The sequence below is a fragment of the Python bivittatus genome, unplaced genomic scaffold (assembly GCF_059951505.1).
Source record: "Python bivittatus isolate LINGU-HERP-01145 unplaced genomic scaffold, Pbiv_v1 ctg000700_np1212, whole genome shotgun sequence".
Taxonomy (NCBI): domain Eukaryota; kingdom Metazoa; phylum Chordata; class Lepidosauria; order Squamata; family Pythonidae; genus Python; species Python bivittatus.
In genome coordinates, this window is record NW_028277098.1 from 25,086,814 (window position 1) to 25,101,792 (window position 14,979).

The following is a 14,979-nucleotide window of genomic DNA, read 5'->3' on the forward strand; positions in this document are numbered from 1 at the left end:
CACTAGTCAGGGGCATGTACCTGCAAGAAGATAGGGGTGTACATCAGATTCCAAAGAATCCCCAACCGAAATAGCTTGATTCAGACAAATTCAAGATATTTCCAAATTGAGGCAGAGGAGAGCTTTGTTAGTCTATAGTAGCCAAAATCAAGAGTCTAATAGCAGCTTTTTGTGCTAACAAATTTTAATGAAAGGCATAAGCTTTCATGACCTACAGCTCATTTCAGGTGTATAAAGTGGCTAAACTACTCTAGGATTTAAATTGGGATGAGGTGGGGGTAGGGAGGGGAAGACATGGTGGTTATGCAGAGGCAGGTAACATGTGGGAGAGATTACAAACAACTGGCCAATTAACAGTTGTAATCTGTTAAAAACCCATTGCATTTTTTGAAACCTTCTAAGATACCGTTCAATGTATGTGAGTTCCACAATCTCTTGCTCAATTGTGTTGTTAAAAATTCCTTTTTTCCAAAATAGCTGGGAGTGTCCTAGGAGGTTGAAATGATTTGATATTACTTCATCCTTGTTTTGAGTTCTGATGTCAAATTTGGGTCCATTAATCCTTTTGCACAAATATGGCCTGTTTATTCTATGTAAATCCAGAGAAACATTGCTGGCTGATGATGGCATATATCACATTAGAGGAAGAGCATGTGAAAGTGGGTCTAATCTCATATGTGAAGTTGTTGAGGCCTGTGCTGGTGCTGTTGGTTTCAATGGTGTGTGTGTAAATGTGAGTTTGTTAAAGGGCCTGATTCCCATGTTAGCATCATTGTCCTGTTGTTTCTTGCTGCTTGTGAGAATTTGCTTCAGGTTGGCTGCTTGTTTATGTGCTAGTCCTGATACCCAGTGCCTGAGAAAGTACAGTGTCATTGTTCAGTATGGGCTGTAGCTTGTTAATAATGCATTTCAGTGGTTTGAGCTGTGAGCTGTAGATGACAACCTGTAATGGTATGTGGGAATGACCTTGGGAGACTGGGCCCAGAGCCGCTACCTAGGGAACGATCAGATAAGAGACAGCATAGTCTGCAGCTGGACAGTGGGAGGGACAAGAGGCTCAGAAGAGACCCTCCCTAGTTTCTTGGGGTGTAAAGGTGACAGGGAGAAAATTGTACTTTCAGACTTGCAAGATTCTGTTAATGTAGCTTTACGATAAAGTAGAATTAGCTCATCTGGTCATGTTTCCTGTCTGGTCTACCTGGTAAGGCTGACACAATCAAAGGTCTTCTGTTGTTCTATTTCTGTGATCTGTCTTTTAATAGGTCCTCCTGGGAATCAGTTTAGCTGTATTGATCTCTCTGTTGATCTCATTAGATGGGTTGTTCACAGTCTCCCAAAAGCCTGGTTTGATTCCATCTGTTGAGCATCTCTATCAAGTGGGTCAGAACAAATGTGGTTGTAGTTTAGAGCCTGGCTACAGATGACAGATTGGGTGGTGTGTTCTGGACAGAAGCCAGAAGCATGTAAGATTCGTAGTGATCTTTCCTGGGTAACGTGCCATTTATGTACCCATTGTGAGTTTTACCATAACATCAAGGAATGAACTTCTTCTGAGATAGATCAAGACTGAGGTTGATGACAGATTTGATGAGAAAATCATTTCCATGGGTCCATGATGAAAATGTCATCAAGGAATCTCAAGTAAAGGGATGGTTTCAAGAGCTGAAAGTCTAAGTCAGCCACAAAGATGTTGGCATATTGTGGAGCCACATATGTACCACTGAACTGCAGAAATATGTTACAGACAAGGACACCTTGTTCCCTATTGCTTTTATTATTGTAATACCAGAGCGACAGTGCTAACATGATGAGAAAAAAGAAAGGACCAAAGGAGATAACGTGAGGAAGAAGGGTGAAGGCATTCATGTGTGCAAAGCAAAGGAAAGGCACAGGGAATAGTAAGGAGGGCATAACTCCAGGACTGTGGACTGGTCCACAGGGACCCAGCCAGTGAGCCTTGCCTTTCCTGTGCGGATGGGAAGGGCAAGAAGCAGGGAATGACCAATCAGTTCTTACAGGAAAGGTAAGCCTCACCAGCTGCCCATAACCTTGCAATTAAAAACAAACAAAGCCTCTTAAGCACCAAAGGGCATTTCACAGGACTGAGGACAAGACACTTATGAAATAATAACACATCAATTATGTAATGTATCTTATTTATGACCATCTAAGTCATGTTTCATTAAAGGAAATCCCTGAGCAGACGCAATAAAACAAAGCAATAAAGCCACACTACGTTCAGAAGTTAAAACTGTGCAAAACGATACAAAATTAGAACCATTAAAAAACCAAGGCCATAACAACAGAAGCATATTAACTGACATAGCAGCTTAAATTTATCCCAAAGCTTTGGTGAACGAGAAGGCATTTTATGCTGCAAGTTAACTAGACTTGATGTCAATCATAGATGGACAGAAAGGCAAATTCCATAATCAGGGTCCATTATTAAAAAGGCCCTCCTTGGGTTGCTGCATAGCAAATGTCTGGCAAGTACGACACATTAAAGAAGGCATCCTACTCCACCTTAACTGCTGGGCAGGCATATAAGGGATAAAGTAATCTTTAGTTTAAAAAAAAAATTCCCAGAACCCCTGATCAAGAGGCAAAGCTCTAGGGATAGAAAATTGACCTTGTTTGGATGATTTTTGGGGGGGGGAGTCCTTAATCTCTCACAGAACCCCATCAAGTTCTCAAGGAATCCTAGAGTTCCACAGAATGCACTTTGAGAAACCCTGATCCATCAGTTCCACCATATGAGTTATGAACCGATAAAAGTATGTAGCTCCATTTGTTGCACTGCTTTATCCTATCACTTCTTCCACCAAAAATAAAATTTTCCAACCAAGGATAAAATAGCTGAGCAGTAATAAAAGGATTCGGCAGAAGGCAGAGTCTTAAAAGGGGCTTTCTAAGATTTTATGCTTTAAACATTTCTTTAAAATATAATACAGAACACCAGAAACATGGCTAGCCCCAGGCAAGATTTATTTCAGTTTATGGAATGATTGGATGCTGAAGAACTATTACAGGAATTCTTTGCTTCTGGCTAGCTTGGGGGATTGTACACATCCTAAGAATGCATGAGGTCTTAATGACAGGAGTTCATGCTACTACTAACAGTAACAGGAACGAAATGAAATGAAATGTGATCTATGCAAGGAAATGTAACCTTCTGCCATTCGTGTCATTCTGAAAGTCTTAGTGTATCACTCGGTATTAGTATCGCCTCTTTGGTGCAATATACAAGACACCATGATATCTAAGATGGAACTGCATAACACGCAGAGTTCACACATACATGTTTCTCATCTGCTTCCATGTATACATGAGAAATCATCTACACATGAATGAAATAATATAAAGGATAGAAATCTCAGATTGCATTTTATCTCCAATCCAAACACAATACATTTCCTGTTGAGACAGTTCACATGGAAAGCATCAAGGGATGAATAATCTAAGGTATGGGACATATAATATACATTTCCTCTTTCTCCAAACACTTACTCTTTCCCATTACTTTTCTGATGTATATTTTCCCATCCTCCTTTTCTTTCAGATTCATTTTGCTGCTGTTTTAATCACTCAGCCATTGACATAATTATTTTGGACTCATGCAGATGTAGTGTTCTTGAAGTGCCCATGATTAGAAAATAAGGAACATGATACAATCTCCCTCCTTTGCTATCCCCCATAAATTCTTTGACCCTTACAAATGCACAGATCAGCATTATGCAAGAGGAGAGGGAATCTGTGACTCCCCATAGTTTGATGACCTGCAGGTCCTAGCATCACCTAGCATTGGCTATACTGGTTGAGTCCCCTGAAATTTGTAGTTCAACATGGTCTGAAAGTCCACAGGTTACCACTCCACCCTGCAGGTTGCTTCATTGTACTTAGTGGAATTGATTGAGCTGTTCATATCAGAATTCATAAAAAAAAAAGTATCTGGCATCCTTGGCCATGCTCCATTCTCAAAATAAACAAAATACTAATCAGTTTTTTCCCAGAAACTTCCCCCAGGTAGTTTGTGTATTACCATCACACAAAAGTGGAAGGAAATGATACAAATGAAACAAGATTGCGCCTGTCCAGCTGTTCCCCCAATCAGAAGAGGAAAGGGATAGGAAAGGATGCAACAAATTAGTTCATGGAACTTGAGCAACATCACTGATGATAATAATAAATGATATCCTTTATTCACTTATTCTTCAGGGTGGAACTGACATCTAGCTATGATGGCAATATGTGTTAGAGGTGTGATAGACAGAGGAAATTCTTAATGAGTATTTTTAAATATATGTGTAGAAAAAAGCTCTGCGTGAGAAATGGCTCTGGGATGGATTAAGTACACTTACTCCAGAAGAACAAGAAGAACTGCAAAACCAGCATCGAGAGGATCAACACCAAATTAATAAACTGGAACAAAATATCCGCAGGTACAACATACATTCTCCTCCTTACTGGTGTATGAATATAAGCCTTTGTGATCAGAACAATGTTTTATTCTTAACAGGAGGGTTAATATTTATGGGACCAGCTATTTAATAGTAATAATAGCTTTATTACAGTCAAGAGACCCAGCATGAAACAGAACAGAATATAAAGTTTACTAAAGTTATTACACTAGGCAATGGAGAAAAAAAAATAGTAAATGTTAAACACTGGTTAACTATTGACAAAATATTAAAAATTCAACCATTCCTAACTAATTCATTAGCTTCATCCTTAGTTTGATAGCCACCATAAAAAAAAGTGATTGTCACAAGAGTCCTCTTGGGATCTCTATCAGACAGCAAAAACTTTACATACTCAAAGTTAGATCTGCCTGATACCATTTTTAATTCAGGCCAGATCAGAATCAAGTGAGCACCCACATAAAAATTACAAACTAATAGAATGCTCCCTGAACATTACCTCGTTACGATTGTAAGGGCCAAATCTTTGTGCAGCAGAGATACCATCAAATTTATCTTTCAACCTATGTAATGGCAAGACAATTGATCTAACTTTAGTAAAAGTGATCCAGTATTTATTATGGCTAAGATTACTTAAATAGAAGGCCACCTGGAAGGCATAATTATAACTGGTGCCACAGTTCCAAAACAACCAGCATGATTTAGATTTCTGTATTGTCTCCTGAATAAAGATGACCCATAATCTTTGGTATTTAGTGAGAATGGAAGCAGATTTATAACCCCTTTGAAAAAAAAATCGTGCAGTAACAAACCAACATGGGAAATGTTCTTAATCATGTAGTTCTAAAGCTGGTGAAGCTATCATTCAAAAGTTCAAGCGCTAACCTGCTTCTACTTTTTAAAACATATGTTTGGAGCCATATTTTACTGCAAACAGCCAGTCTTCAGTTTTAAAGGGGATTTCCAGTCTTGAGGATAATAGTATTTGAGACAACTTAAGACATTTAAGAGAACCCGCAGGAAGTTTTCCTGAAGGTCAGTTATAGCTTTAGAAGCTGCTTTGATCTAAATTGAAATTGGGAGTGCTTAATATTTTAAAAACCTGAATTATACTGTAGCTGAAACAAACTTCCCACCACCAAGGTAGAAAAAGCAAAGCAGGGAGAAGTGAATGGGTTCAGCTTTCTGGAATACAAAGCTATGGTAGGAAAATATGATTGTGACTGTTAGAACAGTATTCCCAGATGAATAAAACTTCTAATCTTTTCTGCTGGCTGATATAGATACCCCATCTATAAACAGCTTTTTTTCCCCTCCAAAACCAGGATACTGAATTTTCCTTAATTTGTTTGAAAAAAAATTCCTTGCAGCAATCAGCAAATGTAGCTAAAAGGCACCTCAGCCCTAATCTAGTTTGTGGTAATGGGACAACATTATCTGCATTTACTGTAACAGCACACAAATTTTCCTGTTACCCACAGTTAGCGATGGGTCTTTTGGCTGGAATAACAAGTCTTTTAAATATATGTTAAACAAAGTAGGAGCAAGAATGCATCCTCACCTTGACATCTGCAAGGAGGCCTTAGCTACCACATCTGGCCTGCAGAAGGCTATTCTTATACAAAGGTTTAACAAGGAGAATTAGTCACCTGTCTACAGGAAATCTCTCTAGTGTTAACCATAGATTATCTCTGTGGGAAGGAATCAAATGCCCTCCTTAAATTTATAAGTGCTGAAATAAATTTTCCTTACAAGAGCTAGAGTACTTTGTCAAATGAATAAAGCCCAGACAATCATCTAATGTTGAGTTGCCTTCTCTAAAAAGCTGCTTGGGCTTCTATTTGTAATCTGTTATCTATATACTACTAAAACTCTGGTGTCTGTTTGATTGTTTGTAACCTGCAGATGCCCCAGCCCAGCCCTTCCAAGCTGCCCCAAGCCACCCCAGGGAGCATTCATTCACCCAGCTGCCTTCTCTCCCAGTTCCCCACACCAACCTTTCGCGCCTCTCCCCCACAGCCGAAGCAGAAGCACCTTACTGCCTTTGCTGTCTGCTTTTCAGACCCAACTTCTCCAGCAAACGTTTCCTACACAAGGCTCCCTGAGCCTTCAGAAAGGGGCTTGCTTTTGCAGGCTTTGCATAAAGGGGCAATTATTATTATTATTATTATTATTATTATTATTACTACTACTACTACTATTAATGAAATAATACTTTACGCAAAGCAATGGGAAAGGGCCAGGGGTTGGTTCAGGGAGCCACGTGTAGGAATCATTTGCTGGAGAAATGGCTTGCAAAGGGCTTGCTTTTGCTGGCTTCACACAAAGGGGCTTCTTGGCATGGAGGGCCAGGCTGGGCACACCTCATCAACAGCAGGAGAAAGAAGACAGCAAGGCAAGCTGGGACGATGGAGCACAGGACAGCAGGGGTCTCGGAGTGCAGAGTGGCAAGGGCAACTGAGGCTAGGGCTGGGCTGGGGTGGCTGCAGCTTCCCGTGGCGTGGCAAGCAGCCCCCAAGCCATGTGGTTCTGGAGCTGCTTGCCACCCCACAAGGCAGGGTGCAGAGTGGCCAAAATGGCAGAGATGGGGGAGAAGATAGGCAGGTGGGGGGAGTTGAAGTGCCCCTGTGGTCATAAGTGACCTCCAACAGCCGTAACTTCGAGGACCGGTTGTAGGTCACTTTTTTCAGCACCTCTGTAATTTTGGACGGTTGCTGAACAAATGGTTGTAAGTTGAGGACTGCCTGTAAATCAGAAAGGTTGCCTAGCATTCACTTCACTCCTATATATATATATATATAATCATAAAGCAAATGGGATGTTACACTTAGGAATAGAGAACAAGGCATACCGCACAATTCAGTATTGATTTTACTGTGTCCTGTGCTCTATGAGCACACTTTAAATAAGACAATATCAACTAATTTTAATTCTGGTAGAATGTGCCACCAGTGTGAATCACTTTTACACTGACACTCTCCACCCAATAATCCATTTTCAGATAAATGTTGGCAGCTGAAAACATACAGTATGTTCATGCACATGCCAAATAAAAGCAACCCAATTCCAAGAGAAGACGCCACCATGGTGCAAAGAAGTGTATATTCTTTGTAATGTCACGTTTTTCTATAGCGCTAGCATGCTAAAAGGAGACTGTCCAGAATATAACATGGAAAATATTTCTTTCCATCCCCTTGGTCCATTCCAGGAGAGTTCCTCAGTACTTTGGGTTCTTAGAAGGAAGTAGTAGGATGCAGGTTGAAACTTTGTTCAACAGATTTCTGTGCTCTTCAGCTCACATTCTGGGATCATAACCCTAACATAGGCCCTTTCCACACATCCACCACCTTCGCCTTCTGAATTGCCAGCAGTATTTTTGCACCACTCCCTACTGTTCTCATGACTGTCCTCATCTTCTGCTCCCCGACTTAAGCCTATTATTGTACCCCCTAGCTAGGCATGGATAACATTTTTAAAAAGCTAACCAGCGCCCTGCCCTCTTCTTAGTTCTTCTTTCCCTGTGTTGAGTTATCCAAGTTGGGGGAAGGAGAGGGGGAGTAGACAAGGACAAAGCCTGCCCACCCCTCTGAAGGGGCTCTGCAAAGCTGCTGCTGCTTTTATTGCAAGGAGACTGTGGCAAGCCGCCACAATGCCTTTGCTTCAGAAGGTGAGGAGAGTCCCAGCAGCCAAGAGGTGAAAATTCCTGAAAGTGGGACACTGCCTATGCTGCAGCTAATGAGGAACACAGAGCAAACCCATATTCTCTGCATTTCCTTTGGGCCAGCAGCCGAACCAATTATCTTGTTTAAATGATTCAGTGTGCAACAACAACAAAAGAAGCACTATGGTGTCATAGATATACACAAAGCAGGGTTTATTTGGTCCAGCTTCTCCATATGGAACGAGTGCTGGATTTGGGCAAGCCAAGTAACAAGAGTTTCATCTGGTTCCCAAAATCTTTCTTGGTGTCCCCTGAAGGGACTTGACCACAGCTGTCAAAAATCAATGTCATTGTTTTCTACCATTTTGAGGATATGCATAAAAATTGTATTTTTTTTTTAAATGAAGATCACCTGTCAAGCTTTCCCCTCAACCGCAGGGAAAAATAGAAAACCTGTGTTTTGACCAGGTGTATGACATGGCCTAGCATAGTTTACATCTTCCCCCATCCATTGCGGTCTTCAGCTCCCCTAGAAATATTCAGTGCAGTTCTGGCACCAAAAGGTTGCCTGCTCCTGATCTAACCAAATAAGCTTTGAATCTACTTGATTGTGGCACTCTAGGGCAAAATCAACCTAGCCACTTTGAAGAATGAGGTTACTGCATCCTGTAGCAGATGATGGTGGTGGGGATGGAGGGACAGTGACAGCAGCCTACCACCATTTTTTCTCCAAGCTCTGTTTCCCATTAAGCATGGCATGATGATGTCCTACTGAAGACTGAAATGCCAGCTCAGCTGGATATTGTACGTGGAAGCAGGCAATGAAATATCTTGGGGCAATCCCAATTCTGGGACAGCCTTTCTCAATTGGCACCTTCTGTCTGAGTTGGGAGTGCAGTTCCCACAATTTCCAAAGCCTGCAAATTCTAGGAGTCGAACTCCAGCAAGTGCCAAATTGAGAAAGATGGCTCTCTGCTCTGTATTCATTACTGTTAATCTGTGGTCTATTTAATATCACATCTATGCAGGCTTGAGAAAGAAATTGAAGATATTGAGAAAGAAGAATTGACAATCTCAGCAAAAGAAAAGGCCATTTTGAAGAAGCTTAAATCTGTTGAAAGGACCACAGAAGATATTATAAAGGTCAGCATCTAATTTGAAAATCCTGTTGCCACTGATACAGTCAATTGATCTGTCAAAAATAACAAATGAACCTTTAAAGTAGATGCAGGGATGAAAGCAAGGAAATATTCGAGGCTACAATCTGATGCACAACACTAGAAATTAATAATACCAAAAACTTACAAACGTCAAGCTCAGGATCAGATACTGTAAATGAAGTAAATGTCAGGATCAATCCAGTTATATTAGCCTGGATTTTTAGCATTGCCAAATCTGTTCCGTGTTATAGGATTTTTTTCCCTACATTTCTATTTTAACCTTGTAGCAGCATATAGTTGTACTATGCGCTGAAACATTATCGCAACATGAAATTATTTGATGTTAACTATTAACTATATCTATATTACCTAAATGTCAAGAACATTTTGAGTACATTCCCTTGCCCTCTCCAAACTCCAAAAGAAAGAAAGAAAACAATATATATTTATTCATCCTTCAGGGGGAAAAAGCCTGAACAAACATAGAAGCTTGCCCTGAAAGTCAAACAATTCTGCAGAAATGTATTATGCAATTGGTACAGTGGGGAAAAGGTACTACCTTTGCCTGAATAATTGTATTGAGAATATGGTAGTACAGAGCAAGAGGAAACAGAGGAAAAATCTCATTTTATTGACTGGAAATGACAAACCCATTTACCACCTACACTTACCACTTAAGAGCTTTTTAAAAAATTATTTTAATAACCCAAATGCAAAAGGGAAATGCTTGGTCCATTTTGGGAAGACAGAGACCTTGATTTCTAGAGCTGAGCTGCATTTTTACAGGAACAACAACACTGCTCTGAGAAAGTGTGGCCTTTTCACTTCTTTGCTTCCTTCCTATTGGCCAATTTTTCTCCAACTTTTTTGCAAGGATCCCCTTCCCCTTCTTTTTTCCCAACAACACGCACAATAATGTAGAATAACACTAAGTTTATGAAAGATTCAAAATAGCAGTGGGACAGTCCGTGTTGCTGCTGCCAGGACACAGGAAAATTTCTTCTCCAAAAATATGGTGTCATCCACTTTTCAGCCTCTCCCCTGACCTTCCCCATTCCTGGCAAGACATGACCCTTGAGCACCAAAATGTTGTTTTGCCCGATTGTATAGGAATTATTTTTAAATCCCGATTCCTTTTAAAGCTGAGATCTTCTGCACATTTACTGAAAAATAAGTGCTGTGGGACACATTTCTGAGTAACCACATGGAATTGGTTATATTGGTTAACCTAAAAGAAAGTAGTAATTGGTTGTATTGTAATTCTTTAAATGTTGGGAAAATCACAGAATTCTTTGTTATTGTTTTTTTAGTCTGTAAAAGTGGAAAGAATAGAGACTACAGAAGGTATGTTTCTCTTAAATATAGCTTTTCAAAAGATTTTATGCATAAGCAGAAGTGATATATGTACTGATTAACTATCCCTTTTTTATAGAGCCAGCTGACTACATATATGCCAACATACCAGACCTTCCAAAACCTTTCAGACCTTCTGCACTTAAAAAGACAGGCCATCTACAAACAGATGATGAAGAAGAAAATCGAAGAGGTACAGATTACAGTTCAAGGAAAAACTAAGTGTATGGTTTTATATTTTGAAAGCAAACTAAGTGTCATAAAAATAACATACGTGGTTGTTGCTGGTTATTATTTCATAAGATTGTAAGAAATTGCATCAGACCATCCTTCCCTAACTTGGTGGCCCCTAGATGTGTTCTATTCATAGAAGATTCTGCTGACCACGTTAGCTGGGAATTATGGCTGGAGGGACTTAGATTGATGGCATTTCCACATGTGGATTCTACATTGGTGTGAAAACAAGTCCAGACTTCTGTGTTCCCAAAACTTTATTAACGTTGGAGATCTGAGTTTTTTTTCCCAGCTCATTTATGGTGGAGCTAGTGGTAACTGGTTCTACTTTAGCAGTCTAAGCAAAAAATCAGGGATGAAACTAAGAAGTGTTGTGTCAGTTTGTCTCTTTTCTTCAGCACCAAAGAGCTGTGGTGAAAAGCATTAGGCTATGAAATTCTTTTTATTTTTTTTGTATGAAGTGGAGAAGGGGATTTCTGTTGCTATAGGAATGGAAGCAGATCAGGACAAGGCAGTTTTATTCTCCTTGATTTTTGCTTTTCAAGTTGGCAGAAGTTAAAACAATTGCAGACTGTTTTCCAACCACTTCTGAGGGTTGACATCTGAGTGTAACTATCTAGTCCTCTATTATCTACATTAGTTTTTTCCCAGCCTGGTATCTTCCACATATGTTGGATTACAACTTCCAGAAGATCCACCAGCATGAATTAAAATTCTGAGAGTGTATTCCAGCACATTTGGAAGATATTCACGTGAAAAAAATCAGGATACACTGGCTAGCGGCAGCTGCAAAAGCTTCAGCTTGAATCCACGCCAAAAAGTTCTCCATTTTCCTGGCAACTGATGGATCACAAATGATTCATACAGTAGTATCATGGGTAGACAGATGAGCTGGTAAACTTTGGAACATCAATTTGCATAGATTTTTTTGCAAAGCTGACTTACATTCTCAGTGAAGCCACTATCAAAGCTCAGCCTGTCCTGTCATTTTAAATGTGATCATCAATAACACAGAACTACAACAGGGGAGGTGAGAGGAGCAAGTAAGTCACATGTGTCATGATATCATTGGGAACATGACATGAATTTTGTAATTTGTGAAATTATGCCATTTGCGTGATTACATCATAATGCGTGTGATGTCGTCATGGCTTCTACCGGATGCCTGTATGTATAGGCTCAATTTTATTAAGCTAAGTCTCCAGCGTCACCATTGTATTATACTGGGATTTCTGCAGTGTGGCCAAAGTCATCTGAACTACCCTATTCTAACCTTTAATGGATAGTGGTCAGATAAGTAGAACACCAGGGAAATTGTAGAGAAGATACTTTGAAAAGAAGAAATATTCCCCTCCTCAGTGTCCTCTTAGCTGGAATCAAATTTTGAACTAGAGTTGAACCAGACTTTTATAAAGAGGAGTTGGTTGACATAAACTGAAAGAAGCAGGTAGGATGGAAGTGTTCTATCTTTCCCTAGCTTTGACTTCTCCCCCTTCCCCAGATGACCTCTCCAAGCAGTTTTCATCCCAACATAATTTACTTCCTGCTTACCTATAAGGAGAAAAAAGAATTGCAAATGAAAAGCTATCTGGGGTAGGGGAAATTCAACATTACCTGCACACAAGGCTTGAAATCATTCAGCCTACTTTGCTGGCCCCCAGATCTACTGTTCTCTCTTATAGATTCTTAAGCTCAATATACAACATTAGCTACTGTGCTAATTAGCTTTTTAAAGTTTTTTTATTTTAATTTATTTATTTATTCATCAAATTTGTCACCGCCCATCTCGTGAAATGACTTTGCTTGCTTCTTCCCTACAGCATTGTTTGCTATGGAAATTAAAGTAAAAAAAGACATGAAGACTGGGGAGAGCACAGTTTTGTCAACAATACCACTTCCCTCAGATGAATTTAAAGGAGCAGGAGTCAAAGTGTATGATGATGGCAGAAAGTCTGTTTATGCAGTGTGTGCCAATGGGAGCATCAAGAATGATGATGTGAATGACCTTGCCCCAGTTGAAGTGGAAGATCTCTTAAGACAAGCAACTGAGAAACAATCTAAGTCTCCCACAGAGTATCATGAGCCAGTATATGCTAACCAGTTTTGCAGACCCAGAACTCCTCAGAAAGATAAATTCATCCAAGAAGCAAATGGTGGAAAAGACAACACCCAGAATAAGATCAGCCATCTTGACAATATTCCTAATGAACTTGTTGATAAGGACAAATGGCATGAAGTTGAAAAAGATGATCTAGATACTTCAAAGAGCTGCCAGCAGAACTCTCACTGTCCAGTTATTCAACAATTAGGAAGGCCTCTACAGATTAGTCCTCAAAATAAGCTAGTATCTTCTGTTCAAAGAGAATCTACACAAGAAGCTGTTCAGCCATATCAAAAGATGAGGGAGTACCAAGATATAAAGATCAGAAACTCTTCTCTGGTAACACCAGAGAGTGAGGATAATTCTAATTATAGTGTGGTCCAAGCTGTGCCATGTTATGTGGATGATACAGAAGAACCTGTTACAATGATTTTCATGGGATACCAACATGTGGATGATGAAGAACTAAATAAAAAAATCTGTGGATATGATGGGATTATCCATGCAGAACTTGTTGTCATCAGCGATGACAGTGAAGATGAAGACAGAAAAACTGAGACACCTCTTTATCATCCCGTGGGTCCTTATAGCCAGGTCTATCAGCCATCCAATCAGACATGTGCAGTTTCACAGACTAAAACTTTTGGAGACAACATAAACAAGCCACTTTACAAAAATTCCATGTCACTGAAAGAACAAGAAGAAAGCTTGAGCTGTTCAACCTTCAATGGTCAACTTGACGACCACTTAGCAAGTGATGGAACTGAAGAGCCTTCCTTAACAGGTAAAAAAATGGGCAAGTCATGGCACTGTTGTGCTCTCATGTAGCAGATTCATTATTCACATTACTCTCTCTTTCTTCCTCTTCTTGTTTTTTATTTTAATTCTGATTCATCTGTAACCTCTAACCAATTTGCTCCTGGTCTTCTAAATTCTAATGCACCCTTCCCCACATTTTCCTGAAATGTTGAATTCCCAGTTTCCACAAGCCTTTGCTGACATGTTCAGTGGTTGAGTTGAGTTGAACATAACTGTGTTGATTATACATCATAGAAAATGAAGTCCAATACATCTGGAGGGCTGTAGATTGAGAAAGATTGTTTGGATCTTCATTTAGTTATTAGTAATGCGCAATCATTGCACTTTGAAGGACATAAGCGCTGAGAGCAGAAATTTTGTTTAATACTACTGAAATTAGATCAGAATAATAATGCAAGTCAGATATTTAACTTTCTAATTCAAGCATGTTTTGAAAATAGTATTAAAAATTCTCATTGCACCTGTGCAATATGAGGCAAGGTTGCATTTTGGTGATTAAGTAATAATATTTCTTTCCATTTTTGGAATTTACTGATATGTCTTTCTCATTTACTGATTTTGTATTATATATCTTACACAGAAAGACTGGCTAAAGTGAGTTGCTTTAACCATTATTTGATGGTGCCCGCTTCACTTGACAGGACTTAATGCAACTTTTAATATATTATTTTTATCCTGTTTTAACAGAGAATGCCTGTTTTAATAGTAAAAATAACAAAACTCCATTTCTGTCTGTACATTAATCTCAGACTGTGTATCTACTTTTAATAAAAGCTGTTACATTTTCTAACTTTTTGCATGAAATCTTCTCACTATAAATCTTTTGCATTCAAAATGTTTTACAGATCATAACAATCTTAAAACCAAGTGGCTTCAGAGTTCATATTTTCATTCTGTCTCAGTGCAAACACAACTACTAGTACCTCTCCTGGATGAATGCAAAACAGATAGCACAGTCTACATACAATCAATCTCTTTGTTTATGCAAACCTGCATTTGGTTTAAGATGATTTGTTTTTTGTTGAAGATGGCTCAAAATTGCTCTTTTAATCCTGGACAAACCAAACAATGGTTGCTGTATCTTCTCTTTATTCATTATTGCTCAGGTGCTGAGCAGGTACAGGAAGTGATGTCAAGAAAGATAATAAGCAAGACCATAGCTAGAATGTCAGGAGTCTTGCTTGGTAGATGACTAGTGATCCCAACTGCTGATACAGGTCTTGGACTCATGCT

General features: G+C 39.4%; 1 protein-coding gene across 6 annotated transcripts in view; it reads left to right on the forward strand.

Annotated features, from left to right (window-relative positions):
• PALMD (palmdelphin) overlaps window positions 1-14,979 on the forward strand; it is a 71,292-nt gene that overhangs the window by 49,905 nt on the left and 6,408 nt on the right. For all 6 annotated transcript variants that reach the window (XM_025175496.2, XM_007421980.4, XM_025175483.2 and 3 more), the window contains 5 exons: window positions 4,309-4,439; window positions 9,108-9,222; window positions 10,550-10,583; window positions 10,672-10,785; window positions 12,647-13,711. In XM_025175496.2, the coding sequence (XP_025031264.1) occupies window positions 4,309-4,439; window positions 9,108-9,222; window positions 10,550-10,583; window positions 10,672-10,785; window positions 12,647-13,711 (1,459 nt within the window). The remainder of the gene's footprint in view (window positions 1-4,308; window positions 4,440-9,107; window positions 9,223-10,549; window positions 10,584-10,671; window positions 10,786-12,646; window positions 13,712-14,979) is intronic.